Source organism: Phaenicophaeus curvirostris, chromosome 1 (genome assembly GCF_032191515.1).
Source record: "Phaenicophaeus curvirostris isolate KB17595 chromosome 1, BPBGC_Pcur_1.0, whole genome shotgun sequence".
Taxonomy (NCBI): Eukaryota; Metazoa; Chordata; class Aves; order Cuculiformes; family Cuculidae; genus Phaenicophaeus; species Phaenicophaeus curvirostris.
In genome coordinates this window covers 122,975,858-122,994,262 of record NC_091392.1, presented here as the reverse complement: position 1 = coordinate 122,994,262, position 18,405 = coordinate 122,975,858, and the positions used below count along the sequence as shown (strand labels likewise).

General features: G+C 34.6%; 1 protein-coding gene across 4 annotated transcripts in view; it reads right to left on the bottom strand.

Annotated features, from left to right (window-relative positions):
- DMD (dystrophin) overlaps nucleotides 1-18,405 on the bottom strand; it is a 1,224,073-nt gene that overhangs the window by 338,598 nt on the left and 867,070 nt on the right. For all 4 annotated transcript variants that reach the window (XM_069873469.1, XM_069873460.1, XM_069873489.1 and 1 more), the window contains one exon: nucleotides 2,391-2,626. In XM_069873469.1, coding sequence (XP_069729570.1) covers nucleotides 2,391-2,626 — 236 coding nt within the window. The remainder of the gene's footprint in view (nucleotides 1-2,390; nucleotides 2,627-18,405) is intronic.

The following is an 18,405-nucleotide window of genomic DNA, read 5'->3' as shown; positions in this document are numbered from 1 at the left end:
AAGAACATTACGTGCCACTGTGAAAGAAAGGACAACATAAGGTCACTTATTTTTATGCAGGTGATTTGGAAAATGTCCTGTTACATGAATTGCTATGATATGGGATGCCTTTGCTTTTAAAATATTTTTTGGGACATTTCAGTTTCTTATTAGAAATATGTCTCTCTGTTTTCAAAGATGTATGAAGTGGAAGCAAAACTCCAAAACAGTAAGAACTTGGTAGCAGGCCAACGGGAACAGCAGTTTGAAGTGTTCTAAATTCTGGATGAGCAACAAGACATAATAAATTATAATAAAACATCTTTCATCGAGCATGTATGTTTATAATGATGAAATTTTACAAGGGCAGCATTCAGCTGTGTTAAGATGGTATTTTACATCTAAAGTTGAAAAACTGTTTAAAAGAAGTCAGTCTACTAAGATGGAACTCCTATTAAAGCTTACGGAGATTCCTGCAGAGGTACAACAAACTCTCAAAAAAAGATCAAAATGCAATACTGTGACCTTCAATGGCTTTTAAATCACAATGACAGGGGAGGTATGACTATGATCTCTTACAGATTATATAGATCGGGAAAGGTAAGCGGGGGGGGGTTGAGAAACTTAAAATTATTTGTCAGTTTTGAAAATTCTGTCTTCTAATCTCATCTAATAATCCAGTGATTGACTTTGGAGCATAATCAAAATTTCATCATATTCATTTCTATGAATTAAGTGATGTTAATATGATCATTATAGAAGAGGGAACCTGTTAACAAAACTGCAGTTTATATTTAGACATTGATTCTTCCATTTCATCAGAGAATATATTAAATGTCACATGCTGTTGCGCAGCCAATTAGAGAGGTAAGCGAAACAAAAAAGAGTTTTCCTGCTGGTTTTGTTACGAGCACAGCATGGGATCAAAAAAAAGTGACAGGGTTACCCTGCAGTAGTCCTTGTTTAACCAGCTAAAACATTTTAGCCCCATTTTAAGATGAAATGCAGATATAAACCAGTTAATTTTGAAGCAGGTATAACATTAATAGAAATTCTCAAGAGTTTATAATTAGATCTCATATCTACAGATGGAAGCAAGCTATGGATTTTACTTGCCAGAATAATATGCTAAAATGAGGCATAAGTAATAAAAACATATAATTCTGAACCAAGTATTTAGCAAAATAAAATTTTAAAACCAAAATGATTCTGAAAAAGATTAGAAGCTAGTATACAAAGAAATCTTCTTTGTCCCTCAGCCTCTTCGTGATAAATCAGTTATTTTAATCTTGTGTTGTGTGTAGGTGATACTGCAACTATTATTTATTACTAAAAGATGCCCATGCTGTTTTAGAGATATTTTAATTAATAAAACACTATATTGTTCTACACAGTAAATATTGTGATCACTAATCAAGAAGAATATTTTACTAATCTAGAAGAAAAAGTAAATTAAAAGTCTCAAATATAGAAAGTCTAAACCACTGAAAAATGGAAAATATGAGAAAAAAGCAGAACAAATTATATGAGACATCTGCATATTTTAATATACATGCTCTTATAAAAGTGTTTAGCACAGATACTATGCAAAACGTGTCCATTGTTTCTCTGTCTTTTTTTACTTTAAGCAAAGAGAAAGAATGTCAATATCTTCCTTAAAAGACTTTTTATTAACAAGAGGAGGAGGAAGAAGAAAAGAATCTTATAACAGAGTCCTAAACTTAGTTTAGAACTGAACTGAATGGAAATTTAACACTGTGAAGTTTTGCACAGGCAAGCCAGATCTCTTATATTGAGCAATGTTAAATCTGGAAGGCAGGTAATTCCTTTCAAGCTGCATAATACCAAATTACTTTTATCACTACTGAGTAGCTGAAGTTACAGTCTAGCCTTTTTTTCTCCTCTTGCACATGTATTTCCATATTTTTCTGGTTTTATCAGAGATAAGTAATATCGATGCAGTTTTGCTGACAAAACATTTGCATTAATGAGCTGCTGTTCTCTTTAAGACAACTGAGCTTTTCATAACTCAACAGCAGCAGGATAAGAGCCTTTCAAAGTTATTACAGAAGCAATATAAGAAAAGGTACAAAATAGGATATCTTTCCTTGTGGCAACCTGGACAATTCTAGACAATTCCTTCTTTATCATGAGGTTTATATTTCAACCATTGGCTTGCATACTCTTACAACAAAATCAGCTGAAGCAATAGAAAGAGAAAAAGATCTGCTCTCTTCCTCAATTAATTACCTGAACATTTAACCCACTAACTGTGTTTATGGGATAAAGTAGCTCAAGTAACAACTGCATGTATTGCAGCCTGTTATCTCTCCTGTGTTCCTTGTTGAAACGATTTAATTCAGAATAAAGATCATGAGGATTTCAACTTGAAAAATCAGTGTTTCTCATACCTTTTGTTTGATGATCATGTCGTTGATATCATCAAGATCACCTACTATCACTCTCTGAGATTTGATCTCTCGATCCAGTCGAGAAAGCCAGTCAGTGAGTTCTGCCCATGCCTTATTGAAGTCAGCCAAGGCTGGAACCTCCAAAAGCACAGAAGATGGCATTTCTGGTTTGAAGGTGGTGGTTTCCTTGGTTACCCTGGTTTGTGTATCCACAGCAACAGTTTCACCAGAAGTTACTGAAAGAAAAAAATGCTAAAATTACTGAATAAATGAACTATGATAAATGTTTATTTTAGCAACAGAATTTATGCAGTAGAAAGATTAAAGAAATATGAAAATTAAAACTAAAAGAATATATGAATTAATTTTCCTACAGTATTTCTGTAAATAGTGTGTGCTTAACATTTGGCATTCTCAGCATACTCAGATTTTAACCTCAAAATACCAGTGGGACCTAGTAACACTAGCTAAAATCTCAGTGTAATAAGAACCCATCACTCAAGGTCACTGAACTATTGCTATACATGAGCCATCTTCAAAAATCTAATAGTGTGGTCATATCTGTCAAGGCTTGAAGCAGACTGAAAAAGAATGTGGTTGCAACATCCCACGTATCACAGCACAACCATGTGCCTTGAAACACATACCTTTCAGTCTCCAGTCATGCTGTACCTGTGAATTTGTCTCACCAACAACCTCCTCACTTGTTGTTACCACTAAGGATTTTCCATAGGCTCTGTGACCAACATGGGAGCTTACACAGCAAGAAATTCAACCTTGGCCAATTTTTGACTTTTCTTCCTCATAACCTGAAAATACTACGGGATATTATTTGGATATTTGTCGATTTTTTTCCACATTTGGAGAAAATGGACACATCTTCTCCTTTGTGTCCTTTCTTGCTCTATTAGCTATGTTTTAAAGAATCTGTTGTACTGCTTAGATCAGGTAGTATCCAACACTGAAGCACAGTATCTTTCTCTGCAGGCAAAAATTATGAGAGGTGTCACAGACAACTACCACTGGACAGGGAGACAGGTAACATGAAATCTTTCAGAGTTTCAAGATTGATTTTTACTCCTCTATTTTTGTTATTTACAAATACATAGCTATAAACTGTTGGTTATTTTTACCCTCCAATTAATCAGCCAAATACAATTAACTACGCACAATATTACAACTGATGAGACTGCACTGGATTGTATTTGGTATTTTTAAAAAAGTCCAGACAAACAAGAAAAGTATTAAAATAGGGAAAAACACATGAAAGCTTGTTGTTTCACTGAGGTGCTAAATCATTAGAAAAGAGTCTAAATACATATTCTTTAGAGTAGCTACAGAATCTCTATGGGAATCAATCCCCTAAAAAATATAATACCTAAACCAAAACCAGGAAAGCTGAAATAAAGATGCACGGAGCATGCCCCACATTTTCTATCACTGAACTGCAAAATGCGACTATTGAAAACCAAATACAAATTTCTAAAGAACCAAGATATTTGTTTGTGTTTTCCCCAGTCTCCTTACAGGGAAGAGAAAACCTGGCTCCTGCACTTTTCCTGTGGGTATGTTGTCTTTAAGAGAAAACAAAACCAAACCAAAACCAGTGTCACTTCATATACAGTAAGGAGCTTTGTTGTTTCGTTTGTTTTAGGTTTTTTTGCTTTCTACTGCTTCTGAGGATCTGAGGCTTTTCCCCATTGGCATTCATGCCATTTCAGCAAAGTCTGTCTGAACTCTGAAAATTCAAGTAGCAGGTGAAGGTTCAATAGTTTGGCCATAAACACACTTAAAACATTAAAGCATCAGTAATGTTAACTGACCTTGCCAAGGAATTTAGCAGCTATTTTTCTCTAATGAGAAAAGTTTTGAGTTACTTCACTGGAGAATCAGTGACCCTGTTCAGTACTGCAAAAGGGAAAAAGCTGTGCAGAAGCATCTAAATGACTGTTAACTGTAAATGTGCTATATGATGCTGTCAGCATTAAAAATACTGCATGATTACAAACAATTTACCAAATCAACTAACGCATACATTATTTATCTGTCCTGAATATATGGCAAAATTATTACACCAAAAATGACTCCTGCAAATGATGGTTTCCAATGATATACACTGCAATTAAGTGTATTTATCCACCCATGCATATCATTATGCATTTCTGAAGTGCATACCTTATACTTTTCCTTTCTGTATTTTAAATCACCTACCTGCAGATAACTATGAAGCAAATTAATTATTGTAAAAGGCTGTTCGAACACAGTAAGTTTTTAATTAAAATCACACAAACAGATGAGAAAATGGATATATCTTTTCATGACATGGAAAGAGGTTTGTAAGGGGTTTTGTGTAACAGCACATTGCTTGCTAAAACAAGGTAACTTGTACAGTTAAAGACTGGCAGACTTTAATATCAAAATCCAAAACAGATAACCCTGAAGGATCTCTTCCCTTCTCTTTTATTTCACTGCTTAAATTTTTACACACAAATGTGAATGATTAAAAATAATAAGCTGCACTCATCAGGTTTTCTTTCATCTCTATTGAAATTACTCCAGATATTTTCTACAATATTCTATTCCTTTTTACCTAAAATACACAAACAAAGCAGAAATTAGCTCTGATTGAGGAACAATGTATTAAGATCTGCAAAGCAATGAGAAAAGAAACTACACAGGGATCATATAAGGCAAATGGAAAGTGCACTAGAGCTACTTTCCATATATGTACAAACAAGAATTATTTTGTTTGTAGATTCATTTGCTATTTCTGTTCACTTAGTAATGTACATTGAAGCTAGAAAAGAATGTCAGCATTAAGAAATGTATTATTAGCAGCTGCTTAGTTTCAATGAGTTGGCACTTAGAGCTTACAAACTTCTGCAGTCTGAAGTAACTCCTAGAAAACCACTAAGAAAACAAAATGTTAGTTATTATGTTCTCTATCTTCATTGCTCTTTCCAGAAAGTAATGTGAATTCAAGAAAGGTCCGAGAATAATCATTAATATCCTCAGAATTATACACAGTGTATTTCCGCCAATTTAGTAATTGTAGTTTAATAGGAATGCCTTGGTTGTACTCTTTTAATGTTTGCAAACAGAAGTCTATTGTACTTTTCCTCATTGTTCAGTAAGGGAAGAAAATGGCAGAGAAGTCCTTGAGCATGTCTGTGTCTGATGAATGTCATTTTATTTCCTTAAGGACAAAAAATGTGCAACAAACAGCACCAACTAGAAATAAATAATGAAAACAAAATACAACATTGCTTTCTATAGAATTTGGAATATTTTATTTGGTTTTATTTTGTTTGGTTTTATGCTGTTCTTTAAAGCTTTCTGTGTTTGAGGTGATTTTATGTCCTCTTCTCTGCAAGCCTGATATTAAAAATTTTCTGACACCTAGATAAAATTATATTTCAAAGACATAAATTCATGGAATTGTCTATACTGCCTCACCCCTAGACAGGAATTCAATTCCACAGATCAGTCACGATTTCCTGCAACAATTCCAAAATGTCTTCTCATTTCACCCTCTCCTCACATGAAATCCATAATGGTGTAGGTCAAAGTGATTCAGAGCAAGGGTTATTATTTGCAGTGAGGTGTTCCATATCATGGTCAAGATACATGGAGTTACTGAAAACCATAGCTGAGTGCTTCATTCCAGAACTTTACCAAAGCAGTTAAGTGTGAAAACTACAAGTAAATGTTGACTTCCAGTCTTTACCATGGCATGGATTCTTAGGTCCACTTTCATCTGGCCTAAAGTTCATGTGAAGGCCTTGCATTTCCTCTGTGACTTCAGAGATTCTTAGACAACTGTTGCTTATTTTGGCACTCACACAGGTTAAACAGCTGTTGTCTTATCTCAGAGGAAATTTCTATTCTTATTAGTATTTAAGGTAAATTGAAGAAAACTTTCTAAACTAGCACTCTACAAACTTCTGTAAGTAGAATCAGAGTGTCTGATGAGACTACCTAGCATCTCTTTGCATCTCACATTTTTTCACAAGAGTGCACTCAAAAGTTTGCCAGTAAATAGATTGTTTTCTCCCTCTAGTGACAGCTATTCCACAAAAAGGTATTCTTAATCTAAAGTTTGTGGGTATACTGCTCTGGATTTTGGCTTAGTTTCTATTTTGCATCAAGAAATGTGAAATAATACAGAGAGGACTATAAAGTACTAGCAGGATTGCACTGTCTAATATATTATTTTCTTAGAAGCTTCAAGATTTGTTATCTACAACGACTGAGGGTGGTAATAATCTGTTTCACTTTGATTGAACAGTTAAAACATTTGAGTTATCAAATTATTTATAGCAATCACTTTTAGAAAGTGGTTGCACAGTATGTTTCTCTTCTGACATTTATCTCCCCTCAGAACAAAAATACCATTTGAAACAGTACATCTGTCCCTTATTTCTCCTTTCTCGCAGATATGACATAGTTCATTCAAATGAAGCATATAAATAATTGATTAAAATTAATAGAGAACTATAAATCAGCATTAATCACACAATATGTAGCAACAGATCTCATTGTGAACCAATTTATTCAGAAAACTGACCACTTTATGTGACTTAAGGGGATAGTTTGTTGGTGTTTGTTTTCTGTTTTTCCCCAGGACAATTGATTCATAAATGCAAAACTAGAATCAAAGTTGGTTTATTTTTCCAAATATCCGAGTAGCAAATTCTATCTTACTGCAACACATGAGAAATACAATTAAGGACTTAATCTTTCAATTTGTTTAATTTGTTAATTTCGCTCCTGTGATACGACAATCCACAAAATGAAAAGGACAATGATAACTTGAGACTTTAAACCACACCAACCTGTAGCTTTTAAGCTAACTTCTCATTAGCACTTTCTGCTGTTTGACAAAGAAGGAAAAAATATAGAACAATAATAGGAGAAAAATTAAACATAAAAATAAAATGTCTAACAAAAAGGTGAAAACCAATCTAACAGTACTCTGAGCTAGGTGTGATTTTAATGTTGTAGAAACTTGAAATACACTGGATGAAAGTCAAGAGTATATTGGTAATTTTTGCATCTTGAAAACAATTGTAAGGTTAAAATTTAACAGTGCAAATAATAGGCATGTGTCATGAAATTGACCCCCCACCCCTTCCTTTTATTCTGCTTATTTCAGTGCATTGTTTCAAGAGAGGGTCAACCTGTCAACTCTGGATAAATCAAACTTCTTATTTAGGTACTGAACAGAACAGACAGGAAGAATGACACTCCCAAAAGCTTCAAACCCCTTTCAATACATCCTTTTAAGCCAAAGTCCTTAAGCAAAACTGGCTTAGTTCACAGGAATGTTCCTAGCCATTCTTGTGAATGTTTTAAACAGTGTTGAAGCTTTAATTATGTAAGATAATGGTATCTACCAGGTCAAAGCTTTTTGACAAAGAAGAAATAACATAGTAACTGGATGTAGAGTCTAATTCAATTTGCATGTCTAGCCTGGGGATTTAGTTCCATGGTTAGCAGTACCAATTAAGGCATATGCCAGCTTTAAATGCTTTATACAATGAATAACAGTAACATATACCCACTAAACTTAATTTCTGTTTTAGTCAAGGAAACCCATCTGCCTCATTCTGCGGAAGAGAGAGGAAGAATATCTGTACCCTGTGGCATATGCACAGACAACATTGCTCAATGAATTCGTTATTTTAATGCAAGGAACACTGCCTTCTCTACTGACAGGCCAAATAAGTATTCCCTCTGTGGGCAAAACAGCATTTCACCAAGCTGGAGGTGGCACAGCAGGCAGGTTTTGCTTATTTCATGGGAAGCTTCAGTGTCATCTAAACAGCACTTCAGCCTTGTGAACTTGGTTGAGAACAACTAGACTCCACAGGTGAAGATCTATATATACTAAAGTGTATTTTTTCCACTGACATTTTTCTTATGTGGTGTCATTCCAGCTGATTTTCAACAGGGTTTGAGCATCTACATTGATATTCTTTAACTCCAAGCAGGTCTCCCTGCGAGAGAGCTGAGAAGACACTTTTGAGACTGATTTATTCCTTAGACTCATTGTTTACTTTGAAATCTCAAAGCAAGGATGTTTGGGGTCTTTTTTCTGGTGATCTGAACTCAGAATTAACTTTAGAGTGTTGTATCTCTAAGCTAACATTTTCTTAACATTTTAAGCAGCTTTTAAAGATAAAAAACATGTTTCAAAGTGAGTCTTTTTCTGTTCAAACAAAACACCAAAATGAGATTGACCGATGGCTGGTTGTCTTAGCCTTGAATATTTAGTAAAAACCAATCCTAGAAAAAAATGACTTCGTAACTGTGTCATGGATATTTCAAAGATAGTAATTTTTATAGAGTATAAATGGATAACAGTTTGTACTTGGTTTCATGAACAGTTAGGGAACATTCACATTTTATGTTATTGTCATCAATTTAAAGTACAAGTTAAGTGCCTACACTTCCTTTATATTCAAGAGGCTTTTAATGATCCTAACAAGTCATTATTAAATTAATATAAATTAGGTTAATACAGGTTTAAAAAAAAGAAGCTGATCATTTATGGGATTATCAGTCAGTGTTTAGATCTATAATAGTTTGTGTGGCGAGATGAAGAAAGGGACCAAAACTAAAGACCTCATAATTCTTACAGATATAAAGGAAAGAAGAAATGAAGTTTAAAAAGTATTAAAGGAAAAGATTTACATGTGAATGTGTTCTACTATATTTGAAAAATAACCATAAAGATTACTATTATTAGATTAATAAATAGCATCATAATTTTAAATTGATAGTATAAATTAAGTGTCAGCTTTCTGAGGTGTATATTTCTCTGTCATAGGAAAGATTGGCAGAATTTTCTTGCTGTCCTCTTTTTCATATGTAGAAATGTGGCTGTTTGTTGTACAATGCATTTTTCCAAATTTCTCTAAAGAGAAAGATGTTTAGATATCTTTCACTTAATGTAAAGAAAAGCTCTTGCTTTTACTGGATTTGCAACGGGAATAAGAATATATGTGACTGTCTATCAGAAAAATAGGTCTCTACCAAAGAGACTCTACCAAACTCTACCGAACACTAAGAATTTTGGTAAGATAAACCATATAAGTATCCTTGTATACATCATAATCTAAGTAACATCAAGGTGAAGTTGACTTAGTGCTCTATAGCAAAAGGTTAAAATTATGACCTGTTGCTGTGAGGAGTTTCTGCAAATGCTTTCTCTGTATGCCTAAGGTTTGCAACAGTGTTTCCCATTAGATTCTCATAGAGAAGCTGAAGAAAATATAGCTGGTTTAGCAGATTGCTGGGTACACTGAAAACAAGCTGTCCCATCAGGCCCACAGGGCGGTGATTAGTGGCATGAAATCTAGTTGGACACCAGTAACTAATGGTGTTCCCTAAGGGGCAGTATTGTGTCCCATCTTATTTAACATCTTCCCTAAGGATTTGAATGATGGGACAGAGTGTAGCCACCTCAAGTTGCAGATGACATGTAGCTGGGAGGAGTGGTTGACACACCAAGAGAGGTCCATGACAGGACAAGAGGCAACAGGCACAAACTGAAACACGGGAGGTTCTGTCTGAACATCAGGAAACACTTTTTGACTGTAGGGTGAGTGGACTGTAAGGGTGAGTGAACCCTCCCTGGCACACGATGCCCAAAGTAGTTGTGGAGTGTCCATCCCTGGAGATAATCAAGAGCTTCCTGGACATGACCCTGGGCTGCATCCTGTATGTCACACTACCTGAGAAAGGGGATTGGGCCAGATGAGTTCCAGAGGTTCCTACTAACCTCAGCCTTCCACAGTCCTGTGAAACTGTATTATTGGTTCCAAACACTCTCTAAAAGTCAAATTGGATATAAAGTGAAGACACAGAATGCTCTGGGAACAAAGTAGCTATACTGAAAATAATACATGGAAATAATCCTGGCACACTGATGTAAACCTTTGACTACTTCAGGAGCAGTGGGAAAAGCTTTAAATCTGCAGTACCCTGTACTATTTACACTACGCCTTGAGCAGGAGCAGGTAGTATAAAATCAATTGAAGATTGTAATATGCGTCTGCAAACTGAGGTAGCATTAATAAGTCTTGTTCTGCTTGGACATATTGTTCTCTTCAAACCTTTCTGAATGATAGTGCTCCAAACTTCAGTCTCCTTTTAGTAATACAGCATGGTATTCCCTGTGAATCTTTCCTCAGGCAAAGTTCAACATGATTGATGGGCTCACTAAAATTTGAAAAGCAAAAGGGTTGGGTAGGAATGGATCACTCTTAGTGAGTTTAACAATTAAGTAGACACCAAAACTAAAAAAAAAAGTTATCTCAAAAAGCTTTCATATACTACCCACATGATGGTTCTAGATTCAATTTGTAGCAATATCACTGATTAAAATACCAACGCTAATTTACCTATCAACATGTACTTTAAAGTTAGGTAAAAAAAATCTGAAATTATAGAATATCACTATTAGATATTCATTAAAGTATTGAAATAATGCTTAAAAATAGTTGGGGAGGGGGAACAAACTACAAACAAAATACAAAACCAAAATCCGGCACAATTCAGATTAATACCTTCCCTCTGCTATAAATAAACTTTCTTGTTTATGCAAATGATACATATAAAATCATCGTGTTTGTTGCTTTTTCCTGTTCGGTATTATAAATGTTAGCTGAAGAAATATCTTCAATATTGCCACCAATTTTTCTGCTACAGTAATAATAATTTTTTATACTGTTGGTGGTTTTGTTAAGAATTTAAAAGTTGATTCACATGCTGAGATACTGGAACAATGGAAACTGAAAACATGTTAGGGCACAAAGCTTTTATTTATTGTAACAAAAGTAAAAATAATCAGAAATTTTTGTGTGTCATTATTCCCCCAATATTTTCTTATTTCTCTATTGAGATATGAAGCGCCAGGAAATGAACAGCTGAGAGAAACAATTTCTTTCTAGCTTACCTATACCCTGTATTGTCATTCCTGATTTGAGTTCTTCCCTAGCCTCTCACAACATATTTTAAAAAGCAAAGAAGAAAAACTCATTGAAGTAGGAAATTCAGAGCGTCTCAATGAAAATGAATAGGTAATTTTTAGTTATTATTATCTGTTATTATGGATGTGACTCAAACCCTCTTCTGCTAGTTCTAGTTTCTGATTTAGTGTATTCTTCCATGTGGAAGATTTCACATGTCTGGCCAGAGAATTTGCAGAACCTCAGACTGCATATACGCATTTGCACTCAAAAAGGTGATGCAACACTGTATATTAAATGATCTATATATTTACTGTGTGCATTATCACATGGAAAATTTGGACAAAAGTCTTATTTTCTTCATAATTATAAAAACTTTGACTAAATGTACATTCATTCATGATGGCCTGTTACAAATACTTCAGTAGAATTTTACGTTTGACAATGAAGTAGTCAAACGGATAAGTGCATTCAATGCATATTAGTTTTCATGTTTCAGGATGATATATGAGGGGTTTCTTAATCAATAATGAAATAAAGATTTCCCTTTTTCTTACAGACATAAACATGTTAACCTTTTTCATGAGAACTTTGAAAGGAAAACTGGAGAAGGCATTACATCAAATGAGAGTCTCTCAAGGAACAGAAATGTTACAAACATGTTCAAAAGTACAGTAACTTGAGCTGTTATTTGTTAAGGACTATTTATAAATTTGGGATTTTAAGGATGAAATTATTTGCTTGGCTTTTAAAATTTTTTAAGTAAAAGAAATGTTGAAGAAAATGTTGTAGCCTATTTGGGGATCCTTTGAAGAAGATGACAGAATCAACACAAGGAATCTCTTTGGTAATATTAAGACACTTTTCATAAGCAATTTTATTTTTCGAAGTGTCTAATAATATTACTTCAGCATTTTTTAATTTACATTTTAATAATAAAAACAAATCATATTTATATTTATTTTCTCTCTGTACCCTCCTGCCTTGAATGTTTTCAGTAATTGATTCCTGCATCTCTAATTAACTTGTCCAATATCTAGGAACACACAGTCATTTCTAGGCAATCTGAAGAGTTTCAGTTCAATGAGCCAAATGTCTTTTTTTCTGTTGTTTTTTAAATGTAGTATTATTTGTACCCCTACAGAAAACACTCTTTTCCCACTCCAAAGGATAGGAGTCTTCTCGAGTAAGCAGTTGTTGCAGTTGTTACAATAGGGTTTCACAGAAATTAATATCTTGTATTATGGCAGCCGTGGTGTTCCATCAAGTCCTGTCACATACCTGCCTTATAAAAAATGTTGTGACAACATCTGTCACAAATGATGCAAGCACCTCTCAGTATGCCTTTTGTCAGTAAAAGTAACAAGGTCCTTGATTTAGTATTCAGCTTTCAATTGTAGTCAATCTATATGACAATTTACATTTCCAGTGTACTGCTATTGGCACGTAACCAAATTTTACAGCTAGTTCTTTAATATACACAAAAACACACATAGCCAGCAGCTCCAACTTCACAGTCTTATGAAAATCACCTCTTCTAATTTTGTAAGATCTACAGATTGATTCAAATGGCATAATGCCATCCAAGCCAAGGGGAATTCTGAAGAAAAAAGTGTAAAAAAACACACAGATACAGAGTGTTCTGTTAAGAATACCAAAGAGACAGTGGAAATATTAGGTACCTTGCAGTTAAAAAAAAAAAAATCCACAAAACAAAAAGCCCCGAAAACTAGGATAGATATGAAGATGCTTTGAAATAATCAGAGTTCAGTTATTAACTAGCTTAACAGCATTACAGTAATCATGCAAAAATTTCCAAGAAAAAATCTGCTGAATTAAAAACAGTTGTTCAAAGCTAGAGAAGGCAACATCATCACCGCCACGTTTTTCTGATGAAGTAATTCTTCAAATCACTGTGAGAACCTTCTGTTCTTTCATCAGAAATGTTAAAATATCTTGCCTCATAGTACTTCGTGAAAAACATACAAAGCTCACTTTTCAAGTCAAATAAACCTCTATTGCTCTTCCAGCAATTTTAGCTTGACCTTAGGAAAAAATTGCCTTCAGAAACTTAAGTGTCATCTGACCACTGAGCTATTGTTGAAGGATATCTCAGTAATGCAAATCTTTACCTTCATATCTTCATCACTGTGGTCCCTGATACAAGCAAAGACAGCAGTCTGATATTTCAGTGAACAGCTTGATATAAACAGCAAGACTAAAGAACTTTCTGGCTGGAGTAGAAGAAAGTTTTCCTTTGCCATCTTTTCCTCATTTTAGCATTCTGTATTTTATGAAATGAGTTTGTCTTTCTTTTATTGTCTCATGTCCTCTGACTAGACAAGAAATGTTAGAAGCAATTACAACCTTTGTTCCTCATTCTTCGTGGCCTCCACTCTGCTTGTGATCTGTGATCACACTGGCTCACAATCTTTGGTTGGCTGTTTTTCTGTATAGCAGACTTAACTCTGTGGCAGCTCCAGTCACCACAGCAATATTATGAAGGATGTCAATTGCCATTACATTTATTGGTAGGGTATGTCCAGGATGGCACTGAGCGCTACTCCTTTCAGCAGGAAAATCCATCTTGCTTTGCTCTTTTAAAAGACAAGTCAACAGAGAACAGCAAGCACAGGTCAAGATGACTCTGTGCAGAAAGACCTATAACTTGCTATTATTCTAGCAAATCAAAGAGATTTTCACATAATGTAGTTGCCAATAGATCTAATTACTGCATAAAAGGAAACAGAAAAGAAAGATTACCGCTATTTGCAAGAATACACTATCTGTATAGTCAAACATGATAGTAATTCAGGTTACTGTAACAATAAAGAAGTGAGAGAGCGGTTTTAAAGCATGGAAAAAATGTATGATTTAAAGCTAGAAACTAAGGGAATAAACCTGAAGAAGAGCATAAATTACCATTGCATTATGGATAATTTTTTTTGCTAGGAACTCTAATGAGAATCCTTTTTCCCATATCTTCCAGAATGAACTAATTCAAATTCTTGATGCTGTAGATCTGTGTTTTAAAAATGATGCAATTGTGTTGTTGCCACATTTCTTGAAAATTGCTAACATTGGATTCTGCAGTCTGTGCTGAATATAGTTCTAGAGGAAAAAAAAACATTGATTTAATTCCTCCCTGAACCATGTTACATGAGCCATGTACAAAAGACCTACCATAACTATAACTTAGTTCTGTGCTATAACTTGGTATAGGTTATCAATAATTGTCTGATGAATTCTACAGTGTGCTATCATTTACATTTCATGGGATTTAATCAAAATGAATCCTGCATATACTGCTGCTACTCACTATTGATCAAGAAATTAAATGAAAGAGAACAAGCTGCAAAGCCTGCTTCTCAGAAGAAATTACCAGGTTTTTTTTCCCAAATGGAATAGGTAAATGTGGTCTTTAGAAAGACTGATGACAGCATTAATCTTATTTACATCACAAATCTTGACAGCTGCACTTTCATCAACTTGTTATAGAACAGGAAAAGAAGACCTCGATTCCATATTGTCTTTAATAACCGCAAAACAGCCAACTCCTGTTTTCACTTTCTGATTTACATTTCATCACAGGTATGAGTATAACAAAAATTTTCACTAGTAACTCAGAGTGAGTTTTATTTAATCAACTGAGCCCAGAAAACACAAAATAAAAGTCCACATTTCCTTTTTTATTACAAATCCTTTTCAAAGAATAACCTTCTGTGAGACCCCTGAAGTAGGATGTTAAATGTAGAGTTGTAACCTTCTTTCTTTTTATTAGGGGTTCTGTGGCTTAGATGCATTTTGCAAGTATTTTTCACCTGCCAGATAATCCAGAAACAAATCCTCACATCAAAATATGCTTTAAAGATCAATATAGAAATTTTGAGAATCATAGAGATTTGCGTTTATAAACTTGCTTATTATGTTTTTATTCATGCAGCTCTGAAGGCATAGTGTCAGCTTTTTATCTAGACTCTTTTCATTACTTCTCCCTGTTGGTGCTGTAGCACATGCTGTGAATGACCTCCAGAGATTCCTGAAGCTATATGCAGAGAGAAAATTGAATCTGAAAGCTTTATTAGACAAGTTTGTCTTCAGCTTGCATCTGATGTCAGCTGTATTGAAAAATAGAACTGCTTGTGAAACTAGGTCCTGACCTTGAAAAATCTCCAATCAAATGGTAACAGATTCAGTTTTGTGCCATATTGCTCTTTGTTAGATGTGGCACACGTGTTAGAAGCTAAAAAGCTTCTTAATGAAAATCAGATGGAATAATCAGGCAACTGCTTTCCTGAACACAATCAGGAAACTAGATATATGGCGATGTACACATAATAGAACCAACTCAGGCTGGCATCTGTGAATTTCTTTACAACACAAGTATGTGGACTACAATGACTCAAGATCAAGAACATTAAAATTAATCCTATAAGCCATTATTTATTCCTTCATCCAAAAGCAACCAACAGAGAAGGTAAAAACAACAATCTATTCCTTTACTATTCCATTCTAAATGAGAGTGAGCAACCTCTGTTAAGCCGGCTGACTTAAGGAAAAGCCTACTCTTATTGCTCCCCACTGATTCAAGAATTCAAGGTGTTCTCTGTGGCATCTCATTGGGCACTGGAACAGGCTGCCCAGGGAGGTGGTTGAGTCACCTTCCCTGGAGGTGTTTAAGGCACGGGTGGATCAGGTGCTGAGGGATATGGTTTAGTGTTTGATGGGAACGGTTGGACTCGATGATCCGGTGGGTCTCTTCCAACCTGGTTATTCTGTGATTCTGTGATTTCCTTATTATATTGTTCCCTCTTCATTTTTTCTCTTGCATTTTGTTTCAGTAAAACTTAGGACAGAGTCAAACTGAATTCTAACGAATACTAAAAATAGATACTTCTCTTAGATTCTACATGAACAAGTATCAAAAACTATACAATTCTGGACACAGCCATTACTGGAAATAATATTCCTCTCCGTTACAACTCTCATGATAGCAGTCATTTTTACTGGTGTCCTAAAACAAATGCTAACTAAAATGGACTACTAGCAGTAGCATTGACTCCTAATTCTGTGTAGAACTACTTGTCACAACAAATGCACAGTGTGGATTTTTAGCTATTCAGCTCCGTGGAGAATGATTCTGTAAAATTAAGTATCTACCATATCCCACACACAAGCATCTTAAAAGCTGATAGCACAGTTCTTTTAAATGGTGAATGTTATGCACAATGTATTTTTAAATATCAATACATGTTTGCATTAGTATTGAAACACTATAAACACATGCATTCCTAGACTGTTCAATCTTCCCCAAGGAACTGAGCATTCTTGGTCTCAATTATACTATGCCAGCTACTATAAACAATATATACACTCTTTGCTTGTAATTTATCCTCTGAATACACATATTGTTATCTTTTCAGGTGCACATAATGAAATGCACAAAGATTTTTATGATTAACATTTGGAAATTCTGAGAAACACAGTTCTGAACTACAGCCTGTATGTTCACTCAAGCATTGTGCATAATTCAGATACAATGACTGCTTCAGAGCACATTAGGTATGAAAAACTACAGAAAAAGAAAATTGCATCTATTGTGCATTTTTGCCCAAAGCCAGTTGTTGTCATTTTGTTTCTTACATTTTTGTCACTGCCTTTTGAATACCTCTTTAAAACAAACAGGTTTTTTGTTTTTAAAGAGGCAGTGGGACATTATGCGATCGAGCCCTGGAATCCATGGAATGAATATATTTCAACAGTTATTGTTTCAAAAGCAAAGAATCCTTCATCCTCACTGAAAATATTAAGCCAAATATCATATCAGAGATTTAACATGCCAATCTTCATAATACAGGATACTGCTATGTGCAATCTGTACATCTCTACCTCAGAACTAACAAATACAGAATAATAGATCACTCGACCACGCATTTAAAATGAAAACAGAAGAAAATTCCAGATGCATAAAATACAGACAGTAGCACTACAGAAGCACTATCAGCTTCTGAAGTCACTCGATTTTAGTTTTCAACCTTATCTTATTTCATCAAGTACATATTACCACATGTGCACTTTCGTTTGCTTCTAATTTTCCTCAAAAATCTAGTCTCAAGAATTGCACATTTTCAGTAGCACCAGTACACATTTCTTACATTACATTCCAAGCAGTGCATTAAATTTCAGCTGTAGTAAGGCACAGCAATGCATATACCTAGAGAGTAACACTAGTAATCTTTTTCCAATAACTATTTCGTAAGATACTATAAGCCCAGGACAAAGCAGCATGCATAGTCCAGGTGGGGTCTTGTTTCATGAAGAAATAAGAGGCAAACTAAACTTTCACAAACAGAAGGAAACATACCTTAAAATGAACTCCTTCAATTAAAATACAAAAGGAGAAGAAAATGAAATTCTGCTGTCACTAGTGAGTTTCCTCAGATTCACAAATATCATTCTTTCAATTCAAATGCCAAAACTCAAGGTGTTATAAATTCTGGAGGCGACTGCTGTGAATCTTCCTTTCCAAGCCTCATCTGAATATATGTGCTATAAGCAATGAGTTCTGTTTTAGTCAAATCACCCAAGCCGAGATACTACAGTTCACAATCCTCATATTACAACTTGATTCTAATGGACTCAGTTTGTCATATCACTCCTTTTCCATTCTCCCTTATTCATTCTATAATAAATCCTGAAAAGCCTTCTTCCGCTGTACGTGGAAGCCCAGTCTGTGGTTTTGTGCCTGCAGTCTCTGACTGCTACTCCCAAAACAAATTATACTGAAAGCACTGAACAGCTCTGATTTTATGCATTTGAAGAAAGATATCTAAATCTGATTTCTAGTGTTATGAGTTCTGTTGATACAATATGAGAATTCTTTACATTCTTGGTATTAAATACACAGTAACTAATCATGTGTATAAAGCCCTTCTCTCAAACCCATCTCTAACTCTGCTTCGACTTGTAAACCAATTCTTTTTTTCTTCATCTTTTTTTTAAAAAAAACTGCTACAAATAATCCTCCAAAAAAAAGACAT